Source organism: Nicotiana tabacum, chromosome 7 (genome assembly GCF_000715075.1).
Source record: "Nicotiana tabacum cultivar K326 chromosome 7, ASM71507v2, whole genome shotgun sequence".
In the NCBI taxonomy this organism is placed as follows: Eukaryota; Viridiplantae; Streptophyta; class Magnoliopsida; order Solanales; family Solanaceae; genus Nicotiana; species Nicotiana tabacum.
The window spans coordinates 59,687,281-59,714,009 of NC_134086.1; the positions used below are offsets into that span (position 1 = coordinate 59,687,281).

At 38.8% G+C, this 26,729-nt stretch overlaps 1 protein-coding gene across 1 annotated transcript; it reads left to right on the forward strand.

The window, feature by feature from the left end:
• The first annotated feature begins 23,449 nt into the window (after nucleotides 1-23,449).
• LOC107805867 (secreted RxLR effector protein 161-like) lies at nucleotides 23,450-23,874 on the forward strand. Its single transcript, XM_016629963.1, has 2 exons — nucleotides 23,450-23,663; nucleotides 23,708-23,874. The coding sequence occupies exons 1-2, from the start codon at nucleotides 23,450-23,452 to the stop codon at nucleotides 23,872-23,874; spliced, it is 381 nt and encodes a 126-aa protein (XP_016485449.1).
• Nucleotides 23,875-26,729: the final 2,855 nt, after the last annotated feature.

The window sequence follows — 26,729 nt, forward strand, 5'->3', positions numbered from 1 at the left end:
CTTTGGAATGTCGCTGGAGCATTACTCAACCCGAACGACATCCTAGAGAAAGCAAATGTGCCATACGGACAAGTGAATGTGGTCTTTTCCTGATCTTCCAAAGCAATCAAGATTTGATTATACCCCGGGTATCCATCCAAAAAGTAATAAAAAGTATGCCCCGCAAGACGATCAAGCATTTGGTCAAGGAATAGTAATGGGAAATGGTCCTTTCGGGTCACCTTGTTTAGCCTCCGGTAGTCCATGCAAACCCTCCAACCTATGACTGTCCAAATAGGAATAAGTTCATTATTGTCATTGGTCACCAGAGTCATACCACCCTTCTTCAGTACACATTGCACCGAAGAAGTCCATGAGCTATCAGAAATGGGGTACACAACCCCGACATCCAACCATTTGATCACTTCTTTCTTCACCACTTCTTGCATAGGCTCGTTCAATCTTCTTTGATGCTCCAAGGAAGGCTTTGCATCATCCTCCAAGATAATTTTGTGCATAAAAAATGCGGGGATTATTCCCTGAATGTCAGCCAAAGACCATCCAATTGCCCTTTTCCGCTTTTGAAGCACCGCCAAAGTGGACTCAACCTGCATGTTAGTTAGGCAAGAAGAAAGAATAACTGGTAAAGTAGAATTTGAGCCTAAGAATTCATACCTGAGGTGTGGAGGAAGTGTTTTCAACTCCAACACCGGTGGCTCCTCAATTGTTGGTTTTGTTGGTGGAGTTTTCCGGTTTTCACGATCCAAAGACAATTTTCTAGGCTCATAAGAATAAGAGCCCATCCCATGTAAGGTATTCATGCACTCCACTCTACTTGCATCCTCATTGACATCAAGATTTAATAGCACGGGCTCAAGAGGATCCTCCACGTTGATCATAGCACTAGTATCATCGACAATCATAGCTGTGACAAGGTCTACAAATGAGCACACCTCGGTGCTATTGGGTTGCTTCATAAACTTGCAAACATGGAAAATGACCTTTTCATCACCCACTCGGAAAGTGAGCTCACCCGCTTCAACATCAACCAATGCCTTCCCCGTTGCAAGGAAAGGCCTTCCCAAGATAATAGGAACCTCATAGTCCATCTCACAATCCAGAATCACAAAATCGGCCGGTAGTATGAATTTGTCCACTCGGACAAGCACGTCATCAATAATGCCCAAAGGTCACTTCATCGATCGATCCGCCATTTGAAGTCTTATTGAGGTTGGCCTACGTTGCCCGATACCCAAAGTTTTGAAAACCGAGTAGGGTATCAAATTGATACTAGCTCCCAAGTCACATAGAGCCTTGGCAAAATCTGCACTCCCAATGGTGTAAGGAATGGTGAAAGCACCGGGATCTTCAAGCTTCGGGGCCATTGAATGCACTATAGCACTAACTTGGTAAGTCATCTTTATAGTTTCACAATCCATAGAACGCTTCTTTGTAACCATGTCTTTCATGAATTTTGCATAACCTGGCATTTGTTCAAGTGCCTCCACCAAAGGCACATTAATAGATAAGCTCTTCATCATATCAATGAACTTTTTAAATTGATTATCATTCTTCTGCTTCGCGAGCCTTTGAGGATAAGTGGAGGTGGCCTTGTCAAATGAGCCTTGGCTTTCGGCACAACCGGCTCCGGCATGTCAATTATGTGTTCCCTAGACGGGTTCACATCATTTTGAGTTTCCACCTCGACTTCTTGAATATCACTCCTCACTTTATTGTTCACATTTTCATCAACCACATCTTCAACTACCAAAGGGACTTCGTCATCTTGCAACTCAACATCATCATCCACGACTTGCTTTTGCTTAGAGGCATTCACATCACCACCTCTCCCACTTCTTGTTTTGACCGCCATAACATGATTGTTCCCACCCTTTGGGTTCACTACCGTATCACTTGGTAGAGCACTCTTCGGGCGAGTATTCAATGACTGAGAGATTTGGCCTAATTGCACCTCTAAGTTTCGGATAGAGGTGTTGTGAGAAGCTAACTGTGCATCAGAATCTGCATTCCTCTTCATCATCTGCTCGAACATCATTTCAATTCTACCCATATCATTACCCTAAGAACTAGGACCTTGAAAAGGGAAAGGGGGTGGATTGTTCGGTTTTTGGTACATTGGGGCCTTTGAAAGCCTTGGCCTCGGATTCCTTGGTTTCCATTGTTATTCCACCCGCCTTGATTGTTATTGTTGCCCCAATTATTGTTATTTCCATTCCAATTGTCTTGATTGTTGTTTTGATTACCCCAATTGTTGTTTTGGTTGTTGTTTTTCCAATTACTACTACTTTGTTGTTGATTGCCCCAATTTCCTTGGGGTCGCCATTGTTGGTTTTAAGAGTTTCCTCTATTGCCTTGATAGTTGTTGACATATTGTACCTCTTCACTTTGATCATCATGACCATCATTTTGAAACCCATCACATGTATCATCATATTGCTCAGAATTCCCTTGATTTTGTTGCCTCATTTGCCTTCTCTTGTTGACAAGCATACTAACACCCTCCATGGCATTCACTTGGCAATGATTCTGAACTTGTTGCAACTGCGCCTTAGCCAATTGGTTCATAATAGTAGTAACCTCAGCTATCGCTTACCCGTGATCATGTAATTCCTTGTGCAAATGGATAACCGTAGGGTCACCTTGAGGCACATTTTCTCTACTCTGCCATGCTGAAGAAGTGTCCGCCATTTCATCAAGTAAATCACATGCCTCATCATAAGAAAGCTTCATAAAATTGCCCCCGGCCAATTGGTTAACAATGCATTGATTTGTGGTATTTATGCCTCGGTAGAAGGTTTGCTGGATCATGGCCTCAGTCATATCATTATTTGGGCACTCCTTCACCATCGTTCTATACCGCTTCCAAATCTCATGCAAAGGTTCCGTTGGCTCTTGCTTGAAGGCTAATATTTCATCTCAAAGTGCCGCAATATGACTAGGAGAGAAGAACTTGGCAATAAAATTATCCACCAATGCATCCCAAGTTGTGATGGAATGGTTGGGGAGTCTCTCGAGCCAGTCTAATGCCTTCCCCCGAAGTGAGAATGGGAAAAGTCTCAATTTTAGCGCATCCTCAAATACATTCGTCTGCTTGCTCCCCCAACATGTATCTACGAACCCCTTGAGATGTTTGTAGGCATTTTGATTCGCAGTGCCCGTGAAGTACCCACGCTGCTCAAGTAAGGTCAACATCACATTGGTTATCTGAAAGTTGCCGCCCGGATTCTGGGTGGGACAATAGCACTTGCATAACTCTGGTTCGTAAGTACTCTAGGAGCCACTCTTGGAGGTGGCAGAGGAGGGTCTGGAATATTGTCATTTGGATTCACGTTGGCATTGCAGCCTCTACGTTGTCCTTGAGGTGCAAGAGGCACCTCATCTTGCTCAAGATCATCTACCTCCTCCCTCGTTATCATGTTTCCAAGAGGGTCATTAGAGTTGTTTAAAGCCATGTTGGTACCTGAGTAGTGACACAAACAAGTAAGTAACAAAGAATGAAAGAAGAACAATACATAAAACTAACTAAATAGATATCCAAAACCGTTAGCTCCCCGACAACGGCGCCAAAAAGTGATCGCTGCCTACTTCGCACTACTAAAGAGTAGGAAGAGAGGGCCGCAATAGCTTTTACTCGATTTGTGGGTCGGGATCAATTTCCACAGAGAGCTAAATAGAGTCGGGTATCTATTTAGATTGGAATTGCGTATTGGTTCCAAATATCACTTCCAATCATTTTTGGGTTTTTCTTTAATAATCTACTATTATCAACTACTAATTATAATTGAAACTAGATTATGATAAGTGAGAATTGTTACAAGTTGTATCTAATGGATAAAAAGGCACTAGGGTAGTGACTTTCACCTAGGTGGCTAATTGACGAGTAATTACTTCTAAGACACGATTGACATGTTTGGGGAAATATGCTATAACTGTTGCATGATTTTACCCACTCTCACACCTCTCGATAGAGAGAGTGATTTTGCCCAATTGACTTTCTCAAGACCAATTGGGTAGGCAAATTTGCTCAGGCAACTAGGGTTCAAGTCGGGTAATTACTCTATCGAGATTTAACCCTTTAATTGGGACTATCAAATCTCTTGAATCCATCTCAATTCCTTGTTGGGTCAATTTTGGAGACTTAGTCTCTCTTTCTCAAGAAGAGCCCAAGTCAACTTAGCACAAACCAATGTTTTCAACCACTAATTCATAAATTAAACCATAAAATTGACCCAAATAACAAACACCCATAGCCAATCTAGCCCTAAATCACAACACCCATAAATTACCCACACTAGGATTGAGCCACAACCCTAGCTAATAGGTTTAGCTACTCATGCTTGAAGAGAAATCAGATAAATAGATGAAGAGAAAGACATAATAATTAATTACTGAAGTAAATACAAAGATTCAATGACTAAAACTACGTAAACGTGCCCAAAATGGCTACAAAAGGTCTTCTTACGAGCGCAGATGAAGTCAGATAATGTCTGATACCCTAAAAATGGAAAAAGGTTCTATTTATACTAAGCTAGAAAAACTGGACAAAAATGCCCCTGCGGGGTCAGTGCGGACCGCACAAAATGGTGTGCGGCTGCACTAGGCTCTTGACTCTGCAAATTCAACTCTCTGAACCCAGGCTTCGCGGACCGCACAGAATGGATTGCGGCCGTAGAGGCATCTAGTGCAGTCCGCACAAATATGACCGCGGACCGCACATGCTTGATCTTCAGAACTTGGCATCTCTCTGAACTTTGGTTTTGCGGATCGCATAGACTAGTAGTGTGGCCGCGGTGCCTTCAGTGCGGGTCGCACAATATCTACTGCGACCGCACTACTTTAATTCTTGAAAAACCAACTCTCTGAATCTCCCTAGTGCGGACCACACAAAGTGTAGTGCGGCCGCACTAGGCCTGTTTCTCCTGAGTTTTGTCTTGTCTTTGGTACTTGTGCCGGTTTCACTCCTTTTGAGCCGATCTTTGATATCTCGTCACTTTGTTGATCAAACCTGCAATCAAGCACAACTTATGAGCCTTTTGGGACTATTTTGTATGAATTTATAATCAAAGCATAAACAAGAAGGAACATCAAATGCGTCAAAATCCCTAGTTATCAGTTACCTCCTCAGAGAGGCTTTTCCGGGCGAACTTAACGGATTAAAGGCTAATATCAAGGTCGCGGACAGTTGAACTAAAGAGCCTATTATACTCGATAGTTTTTCTATACTTCTCCTCCAACTGGGCATACTTCGACTCCATTGCAGCAAGCTCTTTGATTTTGGAGTCGAAGGATGCTTCTAATTCAATCACTTTTTAGCAGTGGCAACCTCACGCTCAGTTGCAGAAAGAACGATGTCCTTGACTTTAGCCTATTTAGCCTTAGCTTAATCGAATCTAACCCTCACGAGCCAATTTCTTGGCTAAAGTTCACCACCTCTTGCTCATTTTGCTACAAACGAGCCTCCAACATAACTACCTTAGCGGCTTTGGTTTCCAGTTCCGAGATGCGGAGGATAGTCTGATCCCGTTCTGCCAAAAGCTGATTTCGTTCAAAAGTAAGTCCCTCTTTCTCGCAAATCAGATTCTGAAAGCCCTCAGAAGCAAGAAAGTTGGCCTACAAAACAATAGACACAAAACTTAGAATGTATTCAGGCAAAAGTATAAGAAATTACAAAAGAAGAAATAAACGCACCGCTGTAGCATTATGCATGGAATTATTTATCAAACACTCTCCCGAGAGTGCTTGTATCCTTTCCCAATATCTTTTCGAAGCCAGAGGCTTCAGATAATTAGCAAGATCCATCAACTGGGAAAGTAGAATACACCCGAGAGAGACCGAAATAGTTACATCCTCCTCCTTTGTGGATCTTCAGAAGGGGCAGTGTAATTTTTCCCCAAATTCCCTTGAACCGGGGACTGGGGAGGAGGAACATCTCTTTCATGGCCAGATGCGGCCGATGTAGATGAAGTAGCAATGGCTGGTGGAAGAGTGGATGAAAATGGAAATGATGTAGCAATTGCTGGTGGTGGTGAAGATGAGAATGAAGCTAATAGAGTTGAAGGATGTGAAGCACTTGCATAAAGTGCAGTATTGGTGGGATGCTCGCCAACCAAAGACGGCAGGGACTCGGTACTCGGTCCCGTAGTATCGAGCATAACTATTCGTACCCGATAGCGGGAGTTGGAATTTTCTACCAAATCAAATTCCCGGACCACCGAGACGTCGTCCTCGGTTGGAATACTTAATGATAGGTTACAAGTATCTTTGTCATAAGTACTTTGTTTTATATTTTGATTATCTAACAAACTTACTATCAAGAACCAGATAAGAAACCTATTAAACATTCTCAAGACCTTAAAATTACAAGGTTCCAGGTTGGGTTCCGGATTGGGTTATGGTTCAACTTTTTAGAGTAGAAGAAACAGCTGAGGGAAACAGTCCCTACCAACTCCTAAGGTAATTGTACAAAGTCAACTCTCTAGCTAGAAAAGTTGTTGCCTACACACGCTACAGTACATGAACAATGCAGCAATCAACTTTCTATGGAAAACTTTTTACCTACCTTGCTTATATCATTGTAAGTGATGTCACACAAGTATTAATACAATCAAGGAAGGTAAAACAAATCACTTGAACACTTAGATATTTCACTCAAGCTCTCTCACGTGATCATCCAGCAAAGAACAAAACAACTACGGACCAGTTCCCACATCAAGTTATTGTATGTCCTTAGTTGAGTTGTAACTATGTAATAGTTCTTCAAGTGTATTTCCTACTTAGCTTGTTTAGAAGTATTCTGTAGGAACCCCTTTTGTAAATCTTAAACCTGTATGTTTGAGTCTTGCCTAAAGTTAGTCGAGTTGTAAAGTCTTTGTAATAGAGTTATTATAAAGTGGCTTGTAATAGAGTATTACAAGTTAGTAAATGATTAAGAGGTTAATTCCTAGGTTGCATAGGTTGTGATTTAAAAGTTGCTCAGTAGTGAAGTTGAAATCCTATAAGGGTAGGTCGTAATTTTTAATCTCATTGAGCTGGGAATTTTCCACGTAAAATTCCTCTTGTCATTTACTTATTGTTGTGTGCGTGTGTTCTAGTGGAACCAATAGAGAACCTAGTTCTCTATAGAGTTTGGTGGACCCTTATATTCTATCAATTGGTATCAGAGCAGGTTTTTTCTATCAGGTTAACACCTAGAAAGGATCCTTATGGCTGCTCCTCCAAACTTTGAAGAAGGCCAGTCTACTTACAAACCTTCAAGGTTCAATGGTCAATATTATGGATGGTGGAAAATCAGGATGCACAAATTCATCATGGCTGAAGATTTTGAGCTATGGGATATCATATGTGACAGACCCTTTGTCCCTACCAAGATCCTTGGCGACCCAGCTGTAGCCATTCCCAAGACGAGGAAAGAATTCAATTACGCTGATAGAAAGGCCATAGAGAAGAATTTCCGTGCAAATAAAATTTCTTGTTTGTGGCATTGGTCCTGATGAATACAACAGGATATCAGCATGTCAGTCAGTTAAAGAAATCTAGGAAGCTCTTCAGACAGCTCATGAAGGAACAACGCAGGTTAAGCAATCCAAGATAGACATGCTCACAACTGAATACGAGCTCTTTAGGATGAAAGATGATGAATTTATTCAAGATATACATACCCGGTTCACCTCTATCATTAATGAAATTCACTCTCTTGGTGAAATTATTCCAAGAAATAAGCTTGTTAGAAAAATCCTCAGTGTGCTGCCCAGTTTTTTGGGAAAGCAAATTGAATGCCATTACAGAGGATAAGGACTTGCAGGAGCTAACCATTGATGAGCTTGTAGGTAATCTAAAAATATATAAAATGAAGAAGAAGAAAGACAGTGAAATAAGAGAGGCCAAAAGAGAGAAGAACCTGGTCCTAAATGTCACGACCCAAACTGAAGGGCCACGATGGGTACCTGGTACCTTACTCAACCGAGTACCAATGTAACATATTTTTTTTATCGTACTATCATTGGTATGAATTGAATACAACTCTTATTCCATAAATTAGTTTACAATCTTTAGAATATCATACTTATATGTACCATATTATTTCTAGTTTAAAACATCCACAAAATGCCTTCCAAAACAGCCCCATACGTCAAGCACCTTAATTTTTATCATCTATCACTTGTTTTTCATGTTTTATTCTTCAATAAACTTAATTAACACCTAAAAAGCTTAATAACATCAGCCACAATATTATCAAATTATTTCTCACAATTTCCAGCCACCACAAACCATATATTTAGCCACAAAACAATCCAAACAAAAAGACAACCATATCACATGTTCCTTCAAGTGCATCTTATGGTTTTTAACTCAAAAAATACAACAAATACAAGATTAACCTTAGGCACAATCAATAAGATGTTATACATACCTTGGACGGTAGCTACAACAGAAAGCCCTATCTCAAATTAGCCTACAGCCCTCAATCACACCACACCACCATAGAAGCATTCTCTTGTAGTCTTTAACACTTTTGATGATGATTTGAGTTGATTTTCCTTTAGTTTGGTTCTTGGGATCTTGGGATATGTTAGGGAGGGTTTTGGAGATGTTGAGAGTGTTTTGGTGTGAGTAACATCTGTATTGTTAACGATATATAAGGTGATAAGACCACCGCCTCAATTCTCCAAGCAGGTGGGTAAGCTGCCTGCTTGGCAGCTTGAGCAGTGCCACTTAGGACACTTGTATCTCTCTACTCCAATATCGTATTGATAAACGGTTTGCAGCATTGGAAACTAGACACATAGGGCTTTAGTTAAATATAAATATCTCCATGTAACTCTCAATATATTGGGATAAAACAGTGTCACAACCTGGCTTATAAAATTGCCAGTTTTTCCAAAGTGCGACGACGTGACTTGGCGACCCTACTTTATAAATTCATATTTCTCGACCCTGATGTCATATAAATAAATGGTTTGGACCATTGGAAACTAGTTTACAAGACCTTCATTTTGGTATATAATATGTCCCAAGACGGCCTCATATAGCACATGAAATGCATTGCTCAAAACACTTTATTACAAGGCAAATCCTTAGTCGATTTTTCCGCAACTTAAATCTGATTTTTTCCAAACTTTATATTTCATATAAAAACATCATATATAGTCATATCATTACTTTAAAATCATTTAAATCATGATTAACAAGTCTCACATTTATCTTAACTTACTTAAGATTTCAGTAAACCTTTCTTATCCTTGTAGAAGGATTTTGTCCTTTTTGAGTTTACATTAGACAATCCTATAATGACAGTGATGTGTGAAGTACGGGGTGTAAAAGTATTAAATCACTTTATATACTTTCAAAGAAGATCTCATTTCTGAGTTTACATCAATTGACTTACGACATACATTCACGTACAAAAATATGAGGTGTAACATCATTCCCTTCTTTGGAACATTTGTCCTCGAATGTTGACTGATGTGCTTATCAGTCTCATAACCTATAGATCTTGTGAATACTTTAATATTGTCCTTACCATATAGGCAATTGTTCTATGAATAAATTTAATGACCAGGGCATTCCCCCCTTTAGGCCTCTTCTCACATCACGACTTGTGATCGAAATTCTTCCAATCCCGTAACTTTGACTACCTTCTGTGATGCAACATGTATGACTATGTCCTTTTATGTGCGGATCTTCTCTCTCTCTTTTTTTTCCAGCTTTTTGCTAATATCTTTGTCTCACTTTGTGAACATATACAGAACTATGATAAGATGTCCCTCGGAGCATATATAGGTGTAAAGATGTTCTTTGCTTGGTACTTTGCCGAACTTACAACTATTGCTATATTTTGTTTCCTAGCCTTGGTTATTTGTACTTATGGCTTTATTGCATCTAATTAGGTCATATAATACTATAACACTTACTTAGGTTTATTATTATCAAGGTGTGCTACACAACTCTAGGTTACTTTCTCACTGCTTATCCCATAACCTGTTGGCGCAACCTTTCCATATTAGAAACATATAATCGACCCCGATATCTGAGGACTCCATCTCCTGTAATTTCAAATGGTGTCTTCTCCTTTTGAGAGGTTGTATCTCTGTAATGATCTAGCACAGGATCTTCATACTGCATTCCTTCACTCCAGTTACTAAAGAGGATGTTTCCATGTCCTAAATAGTAACTCTGGTACCACCTAAATCTAGTAATCGAATTCCAAGATTAGCTAGCTGATGAATCTCACAAGCTATCTCACTCTTCTCTAGCTGTAAATATGATAGGCTACCCATAGATCTACGACTGAGGGCATCGACTACTACATTCACCTTCCTTAGATTGTATAAAATATCAACATCATAGTCTTTCACTAGCTCTAACCATCACCTCTGATGTAATACATTATCACTAGGGCTCACGTCTCATTGAGGAACATTTGAAGTGATTTTCCTGATCCACCTAAGGGTGATACTATACTTCAATAACCGTACTTCATATCATCCAAATGTGATTCATCTTATGGGGGTATTCTAATACCGTGCCATCCATGAAATCCCTTTTATTTAAATCATTACTCAATCAAAGGCCCAAACGTCATCCTCTTATTTATCACAATTACACCCTTATTCTACTACCAAGGCAGCATTTCATCTCTTCTAATTGCTCCTATCTTATACTCCTCTGAGTTCATTCAGAATGTACCGAGCTTTCTATAGCTTATAGAAACCATCAGCTCTCTTGTTTTGATGGGCTTAATCTCAAGGCCTTACCTATTCTCGTCACCTTCTCACTCACATTTTCACACCTTTACTCCTATCTACCTAAAACCTTGTCGCTATACGATACTTTAGCGTGCGACCTACACATATCGATTCATACTACTCAAAACCTTCCTTTACTTGGTAGCATCATAGATTTCCTTTTGTGCCTTCTCAGTTGTCTTTAAATGTAAGCAATAGCTTTTCTGGGTCATTCTGCCACTTGTTGCATGAATACTTGGCTTATCTTAGTGCCCTCATATGTTGGAATTCCATGCAACTCATATGATCTTGAATATCACCTTTTGATTTTTTTTCTTCTTCCCGTTCATTAGCCACCATAGGTGCCACTTTCTTATAGATTGCATATAATGTTATTGTGATACTGTTGTTACAAGACCATTTCATCTTTATGTCACTATGCTTAAGTTGAAGCCTACTTCCTTATTTCCTCAACTAGTCTTAACTTACCTCTCGCACTGACTCCTTATGTATCAAGTGTTCATTTGCACTTATTTATCAATAACATCTTGTGCTGGAATCCTTATTGCCTCTCCTCGGCGTCGTGCTTGCATAATGTTCTAGAGTGGTATCATATCTGTAGGATCTGAATAGATGCAATCTCATTCCTTTAACCTTTTTACCGCATTCTTTATTTACTATTCCATAGTTACATCTTAATATTTGGAGTCTTCTCACATCTTCATGGACTCTTACTCACCTTGCAGTAACCCTTATGTACCAAGGATACCTGAATTCCTTACTTACGAGGGTAACACCTAGTGTAACTGGCATACTTAGTACCTTAAGCTTAACTTTGCTTACAGTGCTCGCTTTAGGGAAGCATATTCCTGAATGACCTTTAAAGGTTATTCTTCTGTTGTCCATTCTATTATCGCTAGAACGTAATCTATGAAATTCTCTTGATGCCGACTATTATCAAATCATTCGGTCCATAATTCATGTTCAACTTATCTTGTTCACTAGCCCATACTGATTTCTATTATTTCGGGGGTCTAACTTTTCCTTCGGGTAATCACGTTGGAGTCACCAACTCATTTTTTTCAAATGGGGCTATGACTTTATGGCTTATATGCTTTTATTGCCTCAAGGCCTGTCACATCTTTTCTTTTCCTTCACTTGACTATAGACTTTGTCACTATGTCATATTTTGATTTACCGTTATCATCCATTAATCACATCTTACTCATAATGCGTAATTCACTCTCTTTTTATTCTCGAGCTAATATTTTTGTCTATCACTTTATTCTAAAAACTTCAACAAAACATTCTTTCACTTTTAGCTCCCCTTACTTCTTCTCACTGGCTCTTCGGAATGCCTAACATTCTCCCTTCTTTTTTTACTCGGGACTGGAGTCACCAGTCATACTAAGGTAAATATTTATCCCTTCTAGGATCTCACTGCCTATCTTCTAAAGTTTCTAAATATTCTAGTATTCATATATGATTATACTATTCTAGAGTTCACTATCTGGGTGTCTCACAAGGAGATCTATTACCACATTTGCACTATCCTTCGGAAATATCAACTAATGCTAACAATCCATCCAAAATTTTGGGTTACTCTAACCCTAACTTGATCCTGATATCCCATCCTTCTCTTAAACTATATCTGTCAGCTCCCATAGGGCATAATTAAGATGGGAGTGGCTAATTGTATATATCTCCGTTACTGTCGAAAGTAACTCAGAATGCTTATATTTCTCTGCTTGAATTGTAAATATTGTTAATCTTCATTAACTAGGTACCTCGTACGCTTCTTCACCTTGCTTCTTTTACTTGCTGAAACTTGTATCTACCTTCCGATTCTTTTATTGGTTTTTACCATATGAGTAGATAAATATTCTTGCCTTAGGGCTCATTATCAAGAAGCTTACACATCTTAGTACACACATGATCTGTTGAAGACCTCACATTTACTCATCATAAACATGATGCAAAATCGAGTTCCTCTGACTCAACTCTTTCGTAGCCACCTTTAATCTCTAACCAACTATCTTTCTGAATGTAGATATTGTTGTATTATGAATAAAATAGAATTTAGGAGTTTGAATTCTTAGAACTGAGCTCTACCACATGACCTAGAGTAAGAAGAAAGAGTGACAGTCTTAAATGCCCTGTAGCCTCATGCTTATAAGTGTGGTGCATAACACACCCTTAAACAAGCTCTACTAGACACGGCTTGTAGACTCCCTAGGTAGAACTGCTCTGATACCACTTTTGTCACAACCCAAACCGAAGGGCCGCGACAGACACCTAGTGCCTAACTCAACCGAGTGCCAACATAATATATCTTTCTTATCGTACTATCATTGGTAAATGGGCCAAAAGGGCCGTCATGAGATAATCAGAATAAAACATAAGGGAATACTAGACATAGGATGACCCAACATGATATAGAAACTTATACATGTGACATACGGGCCTATAAGGCTGGCATGATTATTTGTAAACTCAAAACATAGGCCGACAAGGCCATACAAGTATCTATATACCTGACATCTATCTACAAGCCTCTAAGAGTACATAAATATCATAAAGGTTGGGACAGGGCCCCGCTATACCAGTCAATACATATCCAAATCATACTGATCAAATAGGCAACTCTGGAGCAAGTGTAGTGCACCAACACCTTTTGCTGAGCTGAGCCTACTAAGAGGACTGTCAACCTGTCTTCCAGGACCTGCGGGCATGAAAAGTAGCATCCCCGACAAAAGGGACGTCAGTACAAATAACGTACCGAGTATGTAAGGAATGAAAAGTAGTATATAAAAGACATGAAAGAAATATGGATTAAGTACTCAACCTGTAAGTCTGAGTAGCTCTGTGAATCATAAAACATTTATAATGTCATGCATGTGCATGTAAATGTCATACCATGCATAAGTATATGCGTACATAACATCATCAAGACTCTGAGGGCATCTCATCATATCATCTCGACCTATGTGGGCAAAATCATCAATGTATACCAACTGATCAGGTGGTGGTGTGTATATAACGCCATAACCTTTTCCCATACCCCATATACATATACTATACGCATATATAACGCCATCTGGTCATGGGTCAATATAATATATATAAATAAATGCAATGCATAATGAAGTAAGTCAATAAGATATCTCAAAATGTCATGAGACCCATGAACAAACGATATGATAGTAGGACATATGAGAAATCAAGAAGATAGGCAACCCTAGTACTTCTAAGAATAGAATCATTTGTGAAGCTTACGTGCTTGCTCGTTTCGTTGTATCATATGGATCATGCCAAAAGAAAAGAATGAATAGCCTTAACATACCTGTATGATATCTTCCTTATTACTCAACCAAGCTCAACACAACGTCTTGCATCTACAACAAGTGAAATGATATTGTTGTTAACATATAATGTCGTACCGTCGTATTTGGCTAGTCGTATGACTTAAGAAAAATCGGGCAGAACCTCCCCTATTTTAATACATCCCAAAGACCACTAAGGGTCATCAACAGCCCAATAACAACAACTATAACCAACAATAGCAACAACAACAACTATAACCAACAATAGCAACAACAACAATATAATCCAATATGAGTTTCTCCGATTAACTTAACAATCATATTGAGCGGCAAGCTCGTTTTTACTCATAAAAAGATATGAATTGAATCCAAATCATATTCCATAAATTAGTTTAAAACCTTAAGAACATCATACTTATATGTACCATATTATTTCTAGTTTAAAACATCCACAAAATGCCTTCCAAAACAGCCCCATACATCAAACACCTTAATTTTTATCGTCAATCACTTGTTTTTCATCTTTTCTTCTTCAATCAACTTAATTAACACCTAAAAAAGCTTAACAACAGCAGACACAACATTATTAAATTATTTCTCACAATTTCCAGCCACCACAAACCATATATTTAGCCACAAAGCAGTCCACTAAAAAGAGAACCATATCCTATGTTCCTTCAAGTGCATCTTATGATTTTTCACTCAAAAAATACAACAAACACAAGATTATCCTTAGGAATAATCAAGAAGACATTATACATACCTTGGAAAGTAGTTAAAACTTGAAATCCTATCTCAACTTAGCCCATAATAGCCCTCACTCACATTACAACACCATAGAAGCATTCTCATGTAGTCTTTAACACCTTTGATGATGATTTGAGTTGATTTGAGTTGAGTTTGGTTCTTGGAATCTTGGGATATGTTAGGGAGGGTTTTGGAGATGTTGAGATTGTTTTGGTGTGAGTAAAATCTGTATTGTTAACGATATATAAGGGGATAAGACCACCGCCTCAATTCTCCAAGCAGGTGGGTAATCTGCCTGCTCGGCAGCTTGAGCAGTGCCACTTCGGACACTTATATCTCTCTACTCCGATATAATATTGACAAACGGTTTGCAGAATGGGAAACTAGACACATAGGGATTAATTCACTATAAATATCTCCATGTAACTCTCAATATAGTGGGGGAAAACTCTGTCGCAACCTGGCCTATAAAACTTTCAGTTTCTCCGAAGTGCGGTGACGTGACTTGGCGACCCATATTTATAAATTCATATTTCTCTATCCCGATGTCATATGAATAAATAGTTTAGACCTTTGGAAACTAGGTTCCAAGATCTTCGTTTTGGTATATAATTTGTCCCATAACGACCTCATATAACACATGAAATGTATTGCTCAAAACGCTTTATTACAAGGCAAATCCTTAGTCGGCTTTTCCGCAACTTAAATCTGATTTTTCCCAAACTTTATATTTCATATCCCAACATCATATATAGTCATATCATGACTTTAAACTCATTTAAATCATGATTAACAAGTCTCATATTCATCTTAACTTACTTAAGACTTTGTTGATACCCAATTTTTTCCTATGTATTTTATACCCAAAATATTTTTAAAATAGCATATATGTGTATATATAAGCACACCCAAGAGTTTTGGTATTTTTTGTGATTTTTAAACCAATTTACTGCCTATTTTAATACCACAAAATCCAATAACTATTCTTAAAAAATTATCATTTTTGATGAATAACTTATTTCATTCTCATATTTACACCAAAATATAATTAAGGTGATTTTTGCATATTTTTACCAAATTTTTTGGCATTTTTGAATCTAAATTGCATATAATTGCAATTATAGCCTATTTTGTAATTAATAGCATTTTATAACAATAAAATTTGCTACAATATTTTTAAAACTAATATTTATATAATATTTGCCTACCTAGTATTTTTAATTTGCTTTTAAAACCGTTATTACTATTTTTATAAAATAGAAAGGGGAAAGTGGCTATTTAAAACCTAGCCCCAGTTGCATTTCAATTACAACCCAAATTGCACCCCAATTCGACCCAATTTTAATTGAGACCCGACCCCTTATTTCTCAGAGATCGGTCTCTATCTCTATCTCACTCTCTCTCTAACCGATGCTCTCCCTTCTCTCTAGAACCTTGTGGTTCCCTCCTCCTTCTCCGACGAGCTTCATCGCCTCTCCGACCATGCTCCGTCATCACTTCTCTCGACCTCTAGCCACTATGGATCCTGTATCGTTGCTTCTCTCCAAGGTTTGAAACCCCATAAGCCTCTACCATGAAGATGGTCGTTGAAGCCTCGCCGGGGGTCCGATTCCGGCCTTTCTCCAATGATTTTGGTTCGAAGATGCTAAAGACACCATTATCTTTGGGCTTCACGACCAAGTTTCTCTTACCCCTCTCACTGGTTTCTTATGAAACCCTAATCTTAACCCAAACCCCTCAAATCTCTGATTTCTTTTAACGATTTTAACGTGTACCTTTATGTTTTGCACTATTTTCTATTCAATTTTTACGATTACTCCAGTTTTAAACGATTTTGTTCCCTTTTTGAAACTAGGGCTTCTGACCCCTTTTCGAAATCACTTTATTTTTGATTTTGAGTACTAATTTGTGATTTTCAGTACTATTTTCTAAACATTTTTGGTTAAGTCTGATGAAACTCTAACTTTGTCTGCTTGTGTTTGCGTTATTTGTTTGTCTTGTGTTCTTCTGGGTTCTTCTCCGAGTTCTATGCTCCTTGCTTTGATTTTGTTGTCAGTGTTTCATTCCCCTACCATTCTGCGTTCTTCACTTAAAGTTTCTCTTATTGCTTGCATGGTGATTTTTATACTGATTCTTCGAACCCTCTTTGAGACTGTGATACTTGCTTTCAAATGGTGATTCCGCGTATTTTCCTATAGTTTGAATTTCTTCCTTAATTTATGGGATACTTTCCTCAATTAATACTGATTTCCTAAGGTTTTCAATCTCGATCATTATTTTGAAAACTATTCTTTCAGAATTACGATGATATTTTGCCTTATATATGTACACCAATTTGTTGATTGATTTGCCTGACCTATTTCCTTAATTGGATGGTCATGTATTTAGTCCTTATTACATGCTTTATGCTACTCTGTTTCCTTATGTGATTATACCTTACTTTGTGATTTCTTTCCTTTCAAATGACTGATTATTACCGTTTGATTTGGGATCCCTTAATTAAAGGGCAGTCCAACTACTGACTGGATTGTGATTGATACCAGTCCCTTAATTAAGGGACTGCTGCCTTGTTTGTTTACTCATATTCAGTACTATAATTACCCCTCCCCCATTCTCTTGGCAGGACATCAACAAACACATTGCATATCACTTACACACAGACACGAATAAAACTCCTCATTCTGAACTCTCTCTTTTACACACAAAACATATTGCTCTCTATTGTTTCTACACAAACTTCTCTCGTTTTTCTATTTGAATGTTGATCACTCAATCGGCTGAAGGCCAAGATTGAGTAATCCTGGTTACTTTTACCACTCTGCTGGCCTATACTAAGCTGCTTACTTTGGTCTGCCTGCTGCTCACTTCTCTGCACACTGCTGCCCTTCTCTCTGCATACTCTCTGTACACTATTGCTCACTTCCTTGCACCTTATTGCCCACTATTGCTCTGTGTTGCATTATCTTCAACTGGTATGTCTTCTGTTTAAGTTACAGCCTCAAAACAATATGCTTCTACTGGTGTTGCACTTCTTTTTGTTTCTTGTGCGCTTCTACCTATGGTTCTGTTGTTCTTACTACAACTAGCATGTATCTGTGTTAATTAGTATGCTTAGCTTGACTTGGCATGTTCACTACCCCCTTTTCTATCTCAATGTATGTTTTTCTTTACTCCTGTACATTACTAGTATGTGTTTAAGGCCCTCTTGGCTACTTAATAGCCCTAAAACCTCTTCCTGAGGTTGACTTTAATTGGTGTCTGGTGCTGTAAGAACCAGACTCCTAGTTTGAAGCATGCTTGTTTGCTATAAAAGAACTTCTCTTTAATGTGCTATGCATGTGTGACTGGTTTTCTTGTTTGAGAGCTATTTGTTCCCTTTCCCGGGCCCTTGTTTGTGTTCCCTGAATATTGTATAACTCTTTGTTTTCAAAACTGGTCATCTTCAATTGACTCTTTCACTCTTCTGTTACTGTCTTCTCAAATTATTCTTCATGTAAAACCTTTTCCAACTGTTTTCAACTTAATTCCTTCAAATTCCATCACAATCACACCACTCTTAGAAATTAGGTTTTGCCCCCTTAGTGTAAGCATTGCTTTGGGAGCCTTGAGCACCCACTGAACTTTGATGCACAAGGTTGGCAATTCCACACTCACACTTATCAAGGGTGATTTGTTTTGGGTGCCTGGTATTGGCCGGGGTCTCAAGAAACCCCTAGGGAACTTTGCCGTACCCAAACTCTTGGTGAAGGCTGTGAAACTCGAAAGAAGTGAGGATTATTTGGGCCTGGCTAAAGGCTCCCTATAGATTAACTTCTTATTTTTACTCTTCACTACTGTAATTTAATCACATTGGTCTGTAATAACTTGTAATGAACAATGGTGTTTATAGTGCAATTGGGTGGGATTATGCATGCTTAGCTTTAAGTAATGGGTAGAGAACATGTCTATAGGATTTTACTTACCTACTTGTGCAATAGAAACCATTTCTAGGGGCATACATCTCATACAACTAGAGGTCCTGTCTTTAAGCTCTCTTACTATCAGCTTGTTATTTATTTTATAACCACAATCAGTTAATAATAAACAATGCTGCCATTGCATTTAGATGCCATGCTTTAGGACCTTTGTGTGCATTAGATATCATGTATATAGGGCTGTATTTGCAACTGTTGAATACTTCACTAATTTTGTTTAACAGACATAAGTCTGGTTAACAGGCTTCTTTTAAAACTGGAAAATAAGTATGCACGTCCACTTTCTTTTATGATTAAACAGCGCCTAGGCAAGCCTTAGGCCGGATAAAATCGATTAACCGGCTTATCATGTTTAAACCATTCAACATCTTTAGACTGTCCGAATTTGTTTCCCTTCTCTGAGATCCGCTTGGTTCTTACTAAACTCCTGTCCTATTTTCTAAATAATCATATTTGTGCAAATACTTTCTATTTAGTTACCTTTTCCAGAATTGTGTTACTTTTTTTTTCCTAAAACTCATCAGGACACTATGTCTTCTGTAATTTTCCAAAACTATAGTTCAAAAACTAATATACTTATATGCTCTCAGCTTTACACTTCTGAATGGTTTTACATCTGTGCTAAACATTTTTCTACCTCTTCTGTCCGAAATTATTTTCATAACAGAATACTATACCTGCTATGCCCTATCATATATTTTTGAGTATGTTTAAAATGCTTTCTCTGATTTCTAAACTGTTACGTATCTCCTGCCTTTTCTCAAGTTCAGAAAGTGTGCGTCCAACTCCTTTTGCAAATTCTGTTTAAACTCTTCAACTCCTATCTTAACATATTTTCGCACATTCCAGCTTTTAACTCTCATTTCCTTAGACCTTAAATGTGATTGAGACGTGCTAATCATGTGTCCTTCTATGGAGGGATATTTGAGCCTTTTACATGCCTTTATATGATTCCTTACATGAAGTCCTATTTGTTTTTGCATGTCGCCTAGTGTTTTGACCTTTAAACCTAAGGGTTCAACCTAGCCCTCACCTCATAGGAATAGCGGTCCTAAATACCCTCTAGGACCTATAGGACGGGACGGGTAATAGCACGCACTAAGCACTCGTGACCAATACACACGCTTAAAATAACCTCTACGGGGTGGGAAGGGTAGAATATGGAGATGATGACCGGTGCGCTAATATCTCATGTGAGAATGATTGTTGGGTATTGCACCGAAGTGATCCATATTATAGTTAAACCTAGGACCATTTTCTTTGCTTTTCCTTCATTTAAATTAATGTTTTCCTCAAACTAAGCTTTCTTTTTTCCAAAAAAAAAATCACTTGTGTCTTTCTTCTTTCAAAATTGTCAACTTGTTTATATTTCTTATGTGCAAACATTGTCTGTTACTTCTACTCTTCTTAAAGTCACAGCTAAGTACGGCCGGGAACCACACTAGTGGATCTTGAGGGATGCCTAACACCTTCCCCTCGAGATAATCTCAAGCCCTTACCCGAACTCTGGTTTTCTTCCAAAAAATCTTCTTCTTTTCTCTAAAAGTGTCCTAATGCACTATAATCATTTGGTGTCGACTCTTCAAATTCCATAACCCGATTCCTCAAAAGGGAATAAGAGTTGTTTTGCCCATAATGTCGTAAACCCGATTTCGCCTTCTTTTAAGGAGGGAAAAAGGGGGCGTCGACAGACTTCAGTAAACCTTTCTTATCCTTGTAGAAGAATTTTGTCCTTTTTGAGTTTACATTAGATAATCCTATAATGACAGTGACATCTGAAGTACGGGGTGTAACAACATTAAATCACTTTATATACTTTCAAAGAAGATCTCATTTCCGAGCTTACATCAATTGACTTACGACATACTTTCACATACAAAAATATGGGGTGTAACACTAAAGACAGACAACAATGATTCAAGTGGAAAGGATAGTGATATGGCTTACTTGACAAGCAGATTCTAGAAGATGGTTCGCAGGAATTGAGGCATTTCGAAAAGAGGAAGTTCAAGCAAACCAAGAAATTATGACCTATGTCATAAATGTGGCAAGCCAGGACACTTCATCAATGATTTCCCTCTCCTAAAGCAAGATCAGTACAATAACAACTTTGACAAAGCAGCCAAGAGGAACCTGATTCCTGATAAATGCTTCAAGAGAAAGAATGATGTTGACAATGTTGTAAATCAAGCTCTTACTGTATGGGGAGACTCCTCCAGCGAATCTGAAGAAGAAACGATCATGGTGGTAGTTCAATGATGGCAGTGGAAAATGAAACAACTGAGTATGATTCAATCTTTGCTTTAATGGCTCAATCTAATGACGATGAAGATGACAACAGTGATGAGGTAAATTTTCTGGATGTTTAGAGAAATCTGAAATCTTACTCTCCTAAAAAGCTCATGTCATTAGCAAATGTATTAATTGATGTGTACCATAATCTCATAAATGATAAAGATGCATTAGCTATGGAATTAGGGGAAGGTGAACAAACCAGAGATGACGTAGTAGTCATTGTAGTTGATTTAAAAGAAATAACAAAGAACCTGAAAAATTAAAAGGATGCCTTAGATGAGAAATTACCAGTATAGAACATGAAAGACTTGATCTAACGGTTGTTGTGGTGGACTTAAAAGAAACCATTGAGTGTGTAAGTAAAGAAAAAGAAACTTTAACTGAGAGAGTTGCTATCATTGAGCAAGAGAGAGATGACCAAGTAGTGGTGGTAGTAGACTTAAAAGAGACAATTGAGGAACTTAAAATGGAAAGTAGGCCTGGAAACTTTGAAAAGGGAAAGGAAGTTCCAAGTGAGGCACACATTAAGCTTGAAAATGAGTTAAATTTGGTGAAGACCAGTCTGTGTGCTGAGTTTGAGAAAAACAAACAGCTCCAGGAAGAACTCGGTAAAGTGAAGAGTGACCTTGAAAAATTGCTTAAATGGACCTGGTCCTCTAATGCTATCACTGCCATGTACACCAACAGCGGGGGAAACACGCAGGGGATTGGGTTTCAAAGGGAAAATATTCCCTACAACCTTCATAGAAAGTATGTTACTCTAACCGGAAATTGGCTATGTACCTACTGTGGTAATAATGGACACCTCAAGGAAAATTGCATGGCCAAGGTTCAATCTCATCAGAAAAATAAAGTCTTTACCGATAGAGTAACTAATGCTAGAGGACCTAGTTCGTCAAATTGGAAACACATACTACTTACTTGGACTAAAAGAGCACTCATTCATCCCTTCTCTCATTACAAGGGACCCAAACTCGTTTGGGTTCCTAAATCTAACCCTTGATTTCCTTGTGAAGGGAGCACTGAAGGGGAGCAACCAACAATGATATATAGATAGCGGCTGCTCAAGGCACATGACTAGAAATACGATCAATCTTCTTTCACTGAAAGCCCTGCTAGGAGAGAGTGTACCCTTTGTAAATAGCTAAAAAGGTACACTTTAAGAGTTGGAAGATATGTGACAAAGGAAATAAAGTGAAATTCTTGTCCAAAATATGCACAGTCACAAATTTTTTGACTGGGGAGGTGATGCTTGTAGCCTAAAGATACAAGAATTTTTGAGTTGCTGATTGTAAGTCTCTGCAAAGTGGTGATCTAAGTTGTTCGAGAGTCGTTGATATCGATGTTGAACTATGGCACAAAAGGCTGGGGGCATGCAAGTTTTTCACTACTGAATAATCCAGATCAGAAGAACCTGGTTCGTGGTCTGCACAAGTCGAGCTTCAAAGAACAAAAATGTGTGATGTTTGTCCAAGAGGAAGGCATGTCAGATTTTCTACAAGCCCAAAAGGGGAAGTCAGCACCTTAAGGCCACTTGATCTTTTTTATATGGATCTATGTGGACCAATGAGGGTGCTAAGCATATGACAAAGAAGATATATCTTGATAGTGAATGAATACTCCAGGTTCACCTGAACTCTGTTCCTCAGAACCAAGAATGAGACTTTTCATGTATTTGTGGGATCTATCAAGAAGATCTAAGTGAAGACGGGAACAAATGTGGCTTGCATTAGATCAGATCATGGAACAAGTTTTGATAATGCCAGAGTGGATGAATTCTGTATTGAAAGTGGGATTACTCAACTTCTCAGCTCCAAGAACATCGCAGCAAAATAAAAATGTGGGAAGGAAGAACAGGACTCTTAAAGATATGGCATGATTAATGTTAATTGATAAAGTAACTACAAATGCCTTCACCAAGTGCTGACTCAGTTGAGGACAATTGGCTGCAAATGATATGTTTTCAACAATGACAAGGATCATCCTGAAGAGTTTGATTCTAAAAGAGATGAAGGAATCTTCCTGGGTTACTCATCTAAAAAAGGAATAGGAATGATGATGAAGATGGAGAACTCTTGTTGATTCCAGGTGAAGTTGTTGACATGGAAAATAGAAAGGCAGACTTGATGATTCATGTCAAGGAATCCAGTAAAGATACTACAACTACTTCTCCATCCATTAGCGAGGAACTTAATCTCACGATTACAACAATATTAAGCTTGAAAATAGAGCCATTGATGCAGTTCAAGGTATGGTACCTGGTTCCTCGACCTGTAGATCGAGCTGATATAGGAACCAAATGGGTATTCTGGAACACTGATAAGTCAGCAGAAGTACATCATCAAAAGTCATCGACACTCCCATTTCCACAGCAACACGTTTAGACATGGGTAAACCTGGTTCTCCTGTAAATCAAACCATGCATAAAGGCATCACTGGATCACTCCTGTATCTCACTGCAAGCAGACCAGACATTGTGTTCAGAGTGGGTTTTTGTGCAAGTTTTCAATCAAATCCAAAAGAGTCTTATCTGAGAGTTGCTGAAATAATTTTGAGATGTCTTAAACGAACACAGGACATGGTTCTCTACTATCCCTCAGGTGATGGCTTTATCTTATTGGATATGCTGATGCTGATTATGTAGGTTATCTGGTGGATAGGAAAAACACACCTGGAATGGCACACTCTCTGGGTTCCTGTCTTATCTCATGGGGTACAAGGAAGCAAAATTCAATGGCACTCTCAATGGCTGAAGCAGAATATGTAGAAGTTGCCTCCTACTATGCTCAATTGTCGTGGATCAAGCAGTAATGGAAAACCTTGGGGTATACATTGACTGTGTACCACTCTTGTGCGATAATACAAGTGCACACAATCATGACAAAAAATAGTCCAACTCAAGAGGTCCAAGTACATTGATTGCTGAAAATCAAGTTGTTGACATGTTCACGAAAGCCCTGAGAAGAAAACATTTTGAGAAAAATTACCTGGGACTACCCAACAGAGGACCTAGTTCCCAATGATTGGTTATAAAAGTCATATATAAGTAAAATTAGCTAAAGTGTTATCTGGACAAGTCTAACTCATTTCTATACCGTTACAGGTAGACATGCATGATGACTATAGAGTAGATAATGCAGTACATACTGGTAAAAGGGTTTAAACTCACTTGTAAGACCTGTCAAGGAACCTGGTTCTCTTGACACAAGTTAGTAGCTTCTTTGTTCTCTAATACACAATTTAAAATGGACAAATACAATGCCACATCATCAGCATGTCAGTCTCTTTAAGTTGTGTCTTTTCATCCAAAGCGTCTCACCTGCTCTGAACGATACAACTCCCCAAGCGAAATTTGCCACCATTTCAGAACTGGTCCCTCATCATAAATAAGCCTATCAAACATCACAACCCTTCACTTCCAAATTTGAAACCTTCTCTTTGTCTTCTCTCTTCTCAATCGACAAACCCTTCGAGTACAACTTCACCATGTTTGAAAATCAAGTAACCCCAACGTACCCGATAGTTCTCTCAATGAGTCCACACCAGTTGGAACTCCAGCGGTAGACTTCTCCCCAACATAACCACCAGTCCAAACCCTAAAGCAGAGTCTCCTCCATACTCCATTCCCTCTCCTACCCACTCCGACTTTGTTCCTTATCATAGTCACGAGAAGATGACTCTGAGCAAGTCTGAGAATGCCTGTCCTCCTCAAGTCTCACCGGTCAAACAAAGTGAACAGGGTAAACATGGTGAACAAGGGAACTTGGTTCAAGGAAAAAATTAGGAAACATCAAATCTCTTCGTGGATGATCCCTCTAATGAAAATCCAGTGATTAGTCATGGAAAGGTTGAGACAACCATGACAGGTTGTGATTCCATAGGTATCACTCCTCCTTTTGTTGAAATTTCCATGAAACCACATGAAAAAGAGGAGATAGAAAATATGCTCACTATTGCTTCAGAAAGGGTTATTGTAGAGGAAGGTGGAGGAGGGTCTGAGTCTAAGGGGGAAAAGCCACAGGTATGGTACCTGGTTCCTCGACCTGTAGATCGAGCTGATATAGGAACCAAGTGGGTATTATGGAACATTGATAAGTCAGCAGAAGTACATCATCAAAATTCATCGACCCTCCCATTGCCACAGCAAAACGTTTAGACATGGGTAAACCTAGTTCTCCTGTAAATCAAACCCTGCATAAAGGCATCACTGGATCACTCTTGTATCTCACTACAAGCAGACCAGACATTGTTTTCAGAGTGGGTTTCTGTGTAAGTTTTCAGTCAAATCCAAAGGAGTCTTATCTGAGAGTTGCTAAAAGAATTTTGAGATGTATTAAATGAACATAGGACATGGTTCTCTACTATCCCTCAAGCGATGACTTTATCTCATTGGGTATGCTGATGCTAAATGTGTAAGTTATCTAGTGGATAGGAAAAACACATCTGGAATGGCACACTCTCTGGGTTCCTGTCTTATCTCATGGGGTACAAGGAAGCAAAATTCAATGGCACTCTCAACCGCTGAAGTAGAATATGTAGAAGTTGCCTTCTACTGTGCTCAATTGTCATGGATCAAGCAGTAATGGAAGACCTTGGGGTATATATTAACTGTGTACCACTCTTGTGCGACAATACAAGTGCACATAATCATGACTAAAAATAGTCCAACTCAAGAGGTCCAAGTACATTGATTGCTGAAAATCAAGTTGTTGACATCTTCACCAAAGCCTTGAGAAGAAAACATTTTGAGAAAAATCGCCTAGGACTACCCAACAGAGGACCTGGTTCCCAATGATTGGTTATGAAAGCCATATACAAGTAAAATTAGCTAAGGTGTTATCTGGCCAAGTCTAACTCATTTCTATACGGTTACAGGTAGATATGCATGATGACTACAAAGCAGATGTTGTAGTACATCCTAGTAAAAGGGTTTAAACTCACTTGCAAGACCTGTCAAGGAACCTGGTTCTCTTGACACAAGTTAGTAGCTTCTTTGTTCTCTAATACACAATTTTAAATGGACAAATACAATGCCACATCATCAGCGTGTCAATCTTTTTAAGTTGTGTCTTTTCATCCAAAGAGTCTCACCTGCTCTAAACGATACAACTCCCGAAGCAAAATCTGCCACCGTTTCAGAACTGATCCCTCATCATAAATAAGCCTATCAAACATCACAACCCTTCACTTCCAAAATTTGAAACCTTCTCTTTGTCTTCTATCTTCTCAATGGACAAACTCTTCGAGTACAACTTCACCATGTTTGAAAATCAAGTAACCCCCAGTGTACCCGATAGTTCTCTAAGTGAGTCCACACCAATTAGAACTCCAACGGCAGACTTCTCCCCCAACACAACCACCAGTCCAAACCCTAAAGCAGAGTCTCCTCCATACTTCATTCCCTCTCCTACCCACTCCGACTTTATTCCTTATCACAGTCACGAGAAGATGACTCCGAGCAAGTCTGAGAATGCCTGTCCTCCTCAAGTCTCACCGGTCAAACAAAGTGAACAGGGTAAACATGGTGAACAAGGGAACTTGGTTCAAGGAAAAAATTAGGAAACATCAAATCTCTCCATGGATGATCCCTCTAGTGAAAATCCAGTGATTAGTCATGGAAAGGCTGAGACAACCATGACAGGTTGCGATTTCACAGGTATCACTCC

Bases quoted from the DNA above. Each gene is read 5' to 3' on its own strand.
- LOC107805867 (XM_016629963.1), top strand. From the start codon at position 23,450: ATGGGTAAACCTGGTTCTCCTGTAAATCAAACCATGCATAAAGGCATC. The intron at 23,664-23,707 runs GTGATGGCTTTA...CTGATTATGTAG, and splicing joins GGTTCTCTACTATCCCTCAG to GTTATCTGGTGGATAGGAAA.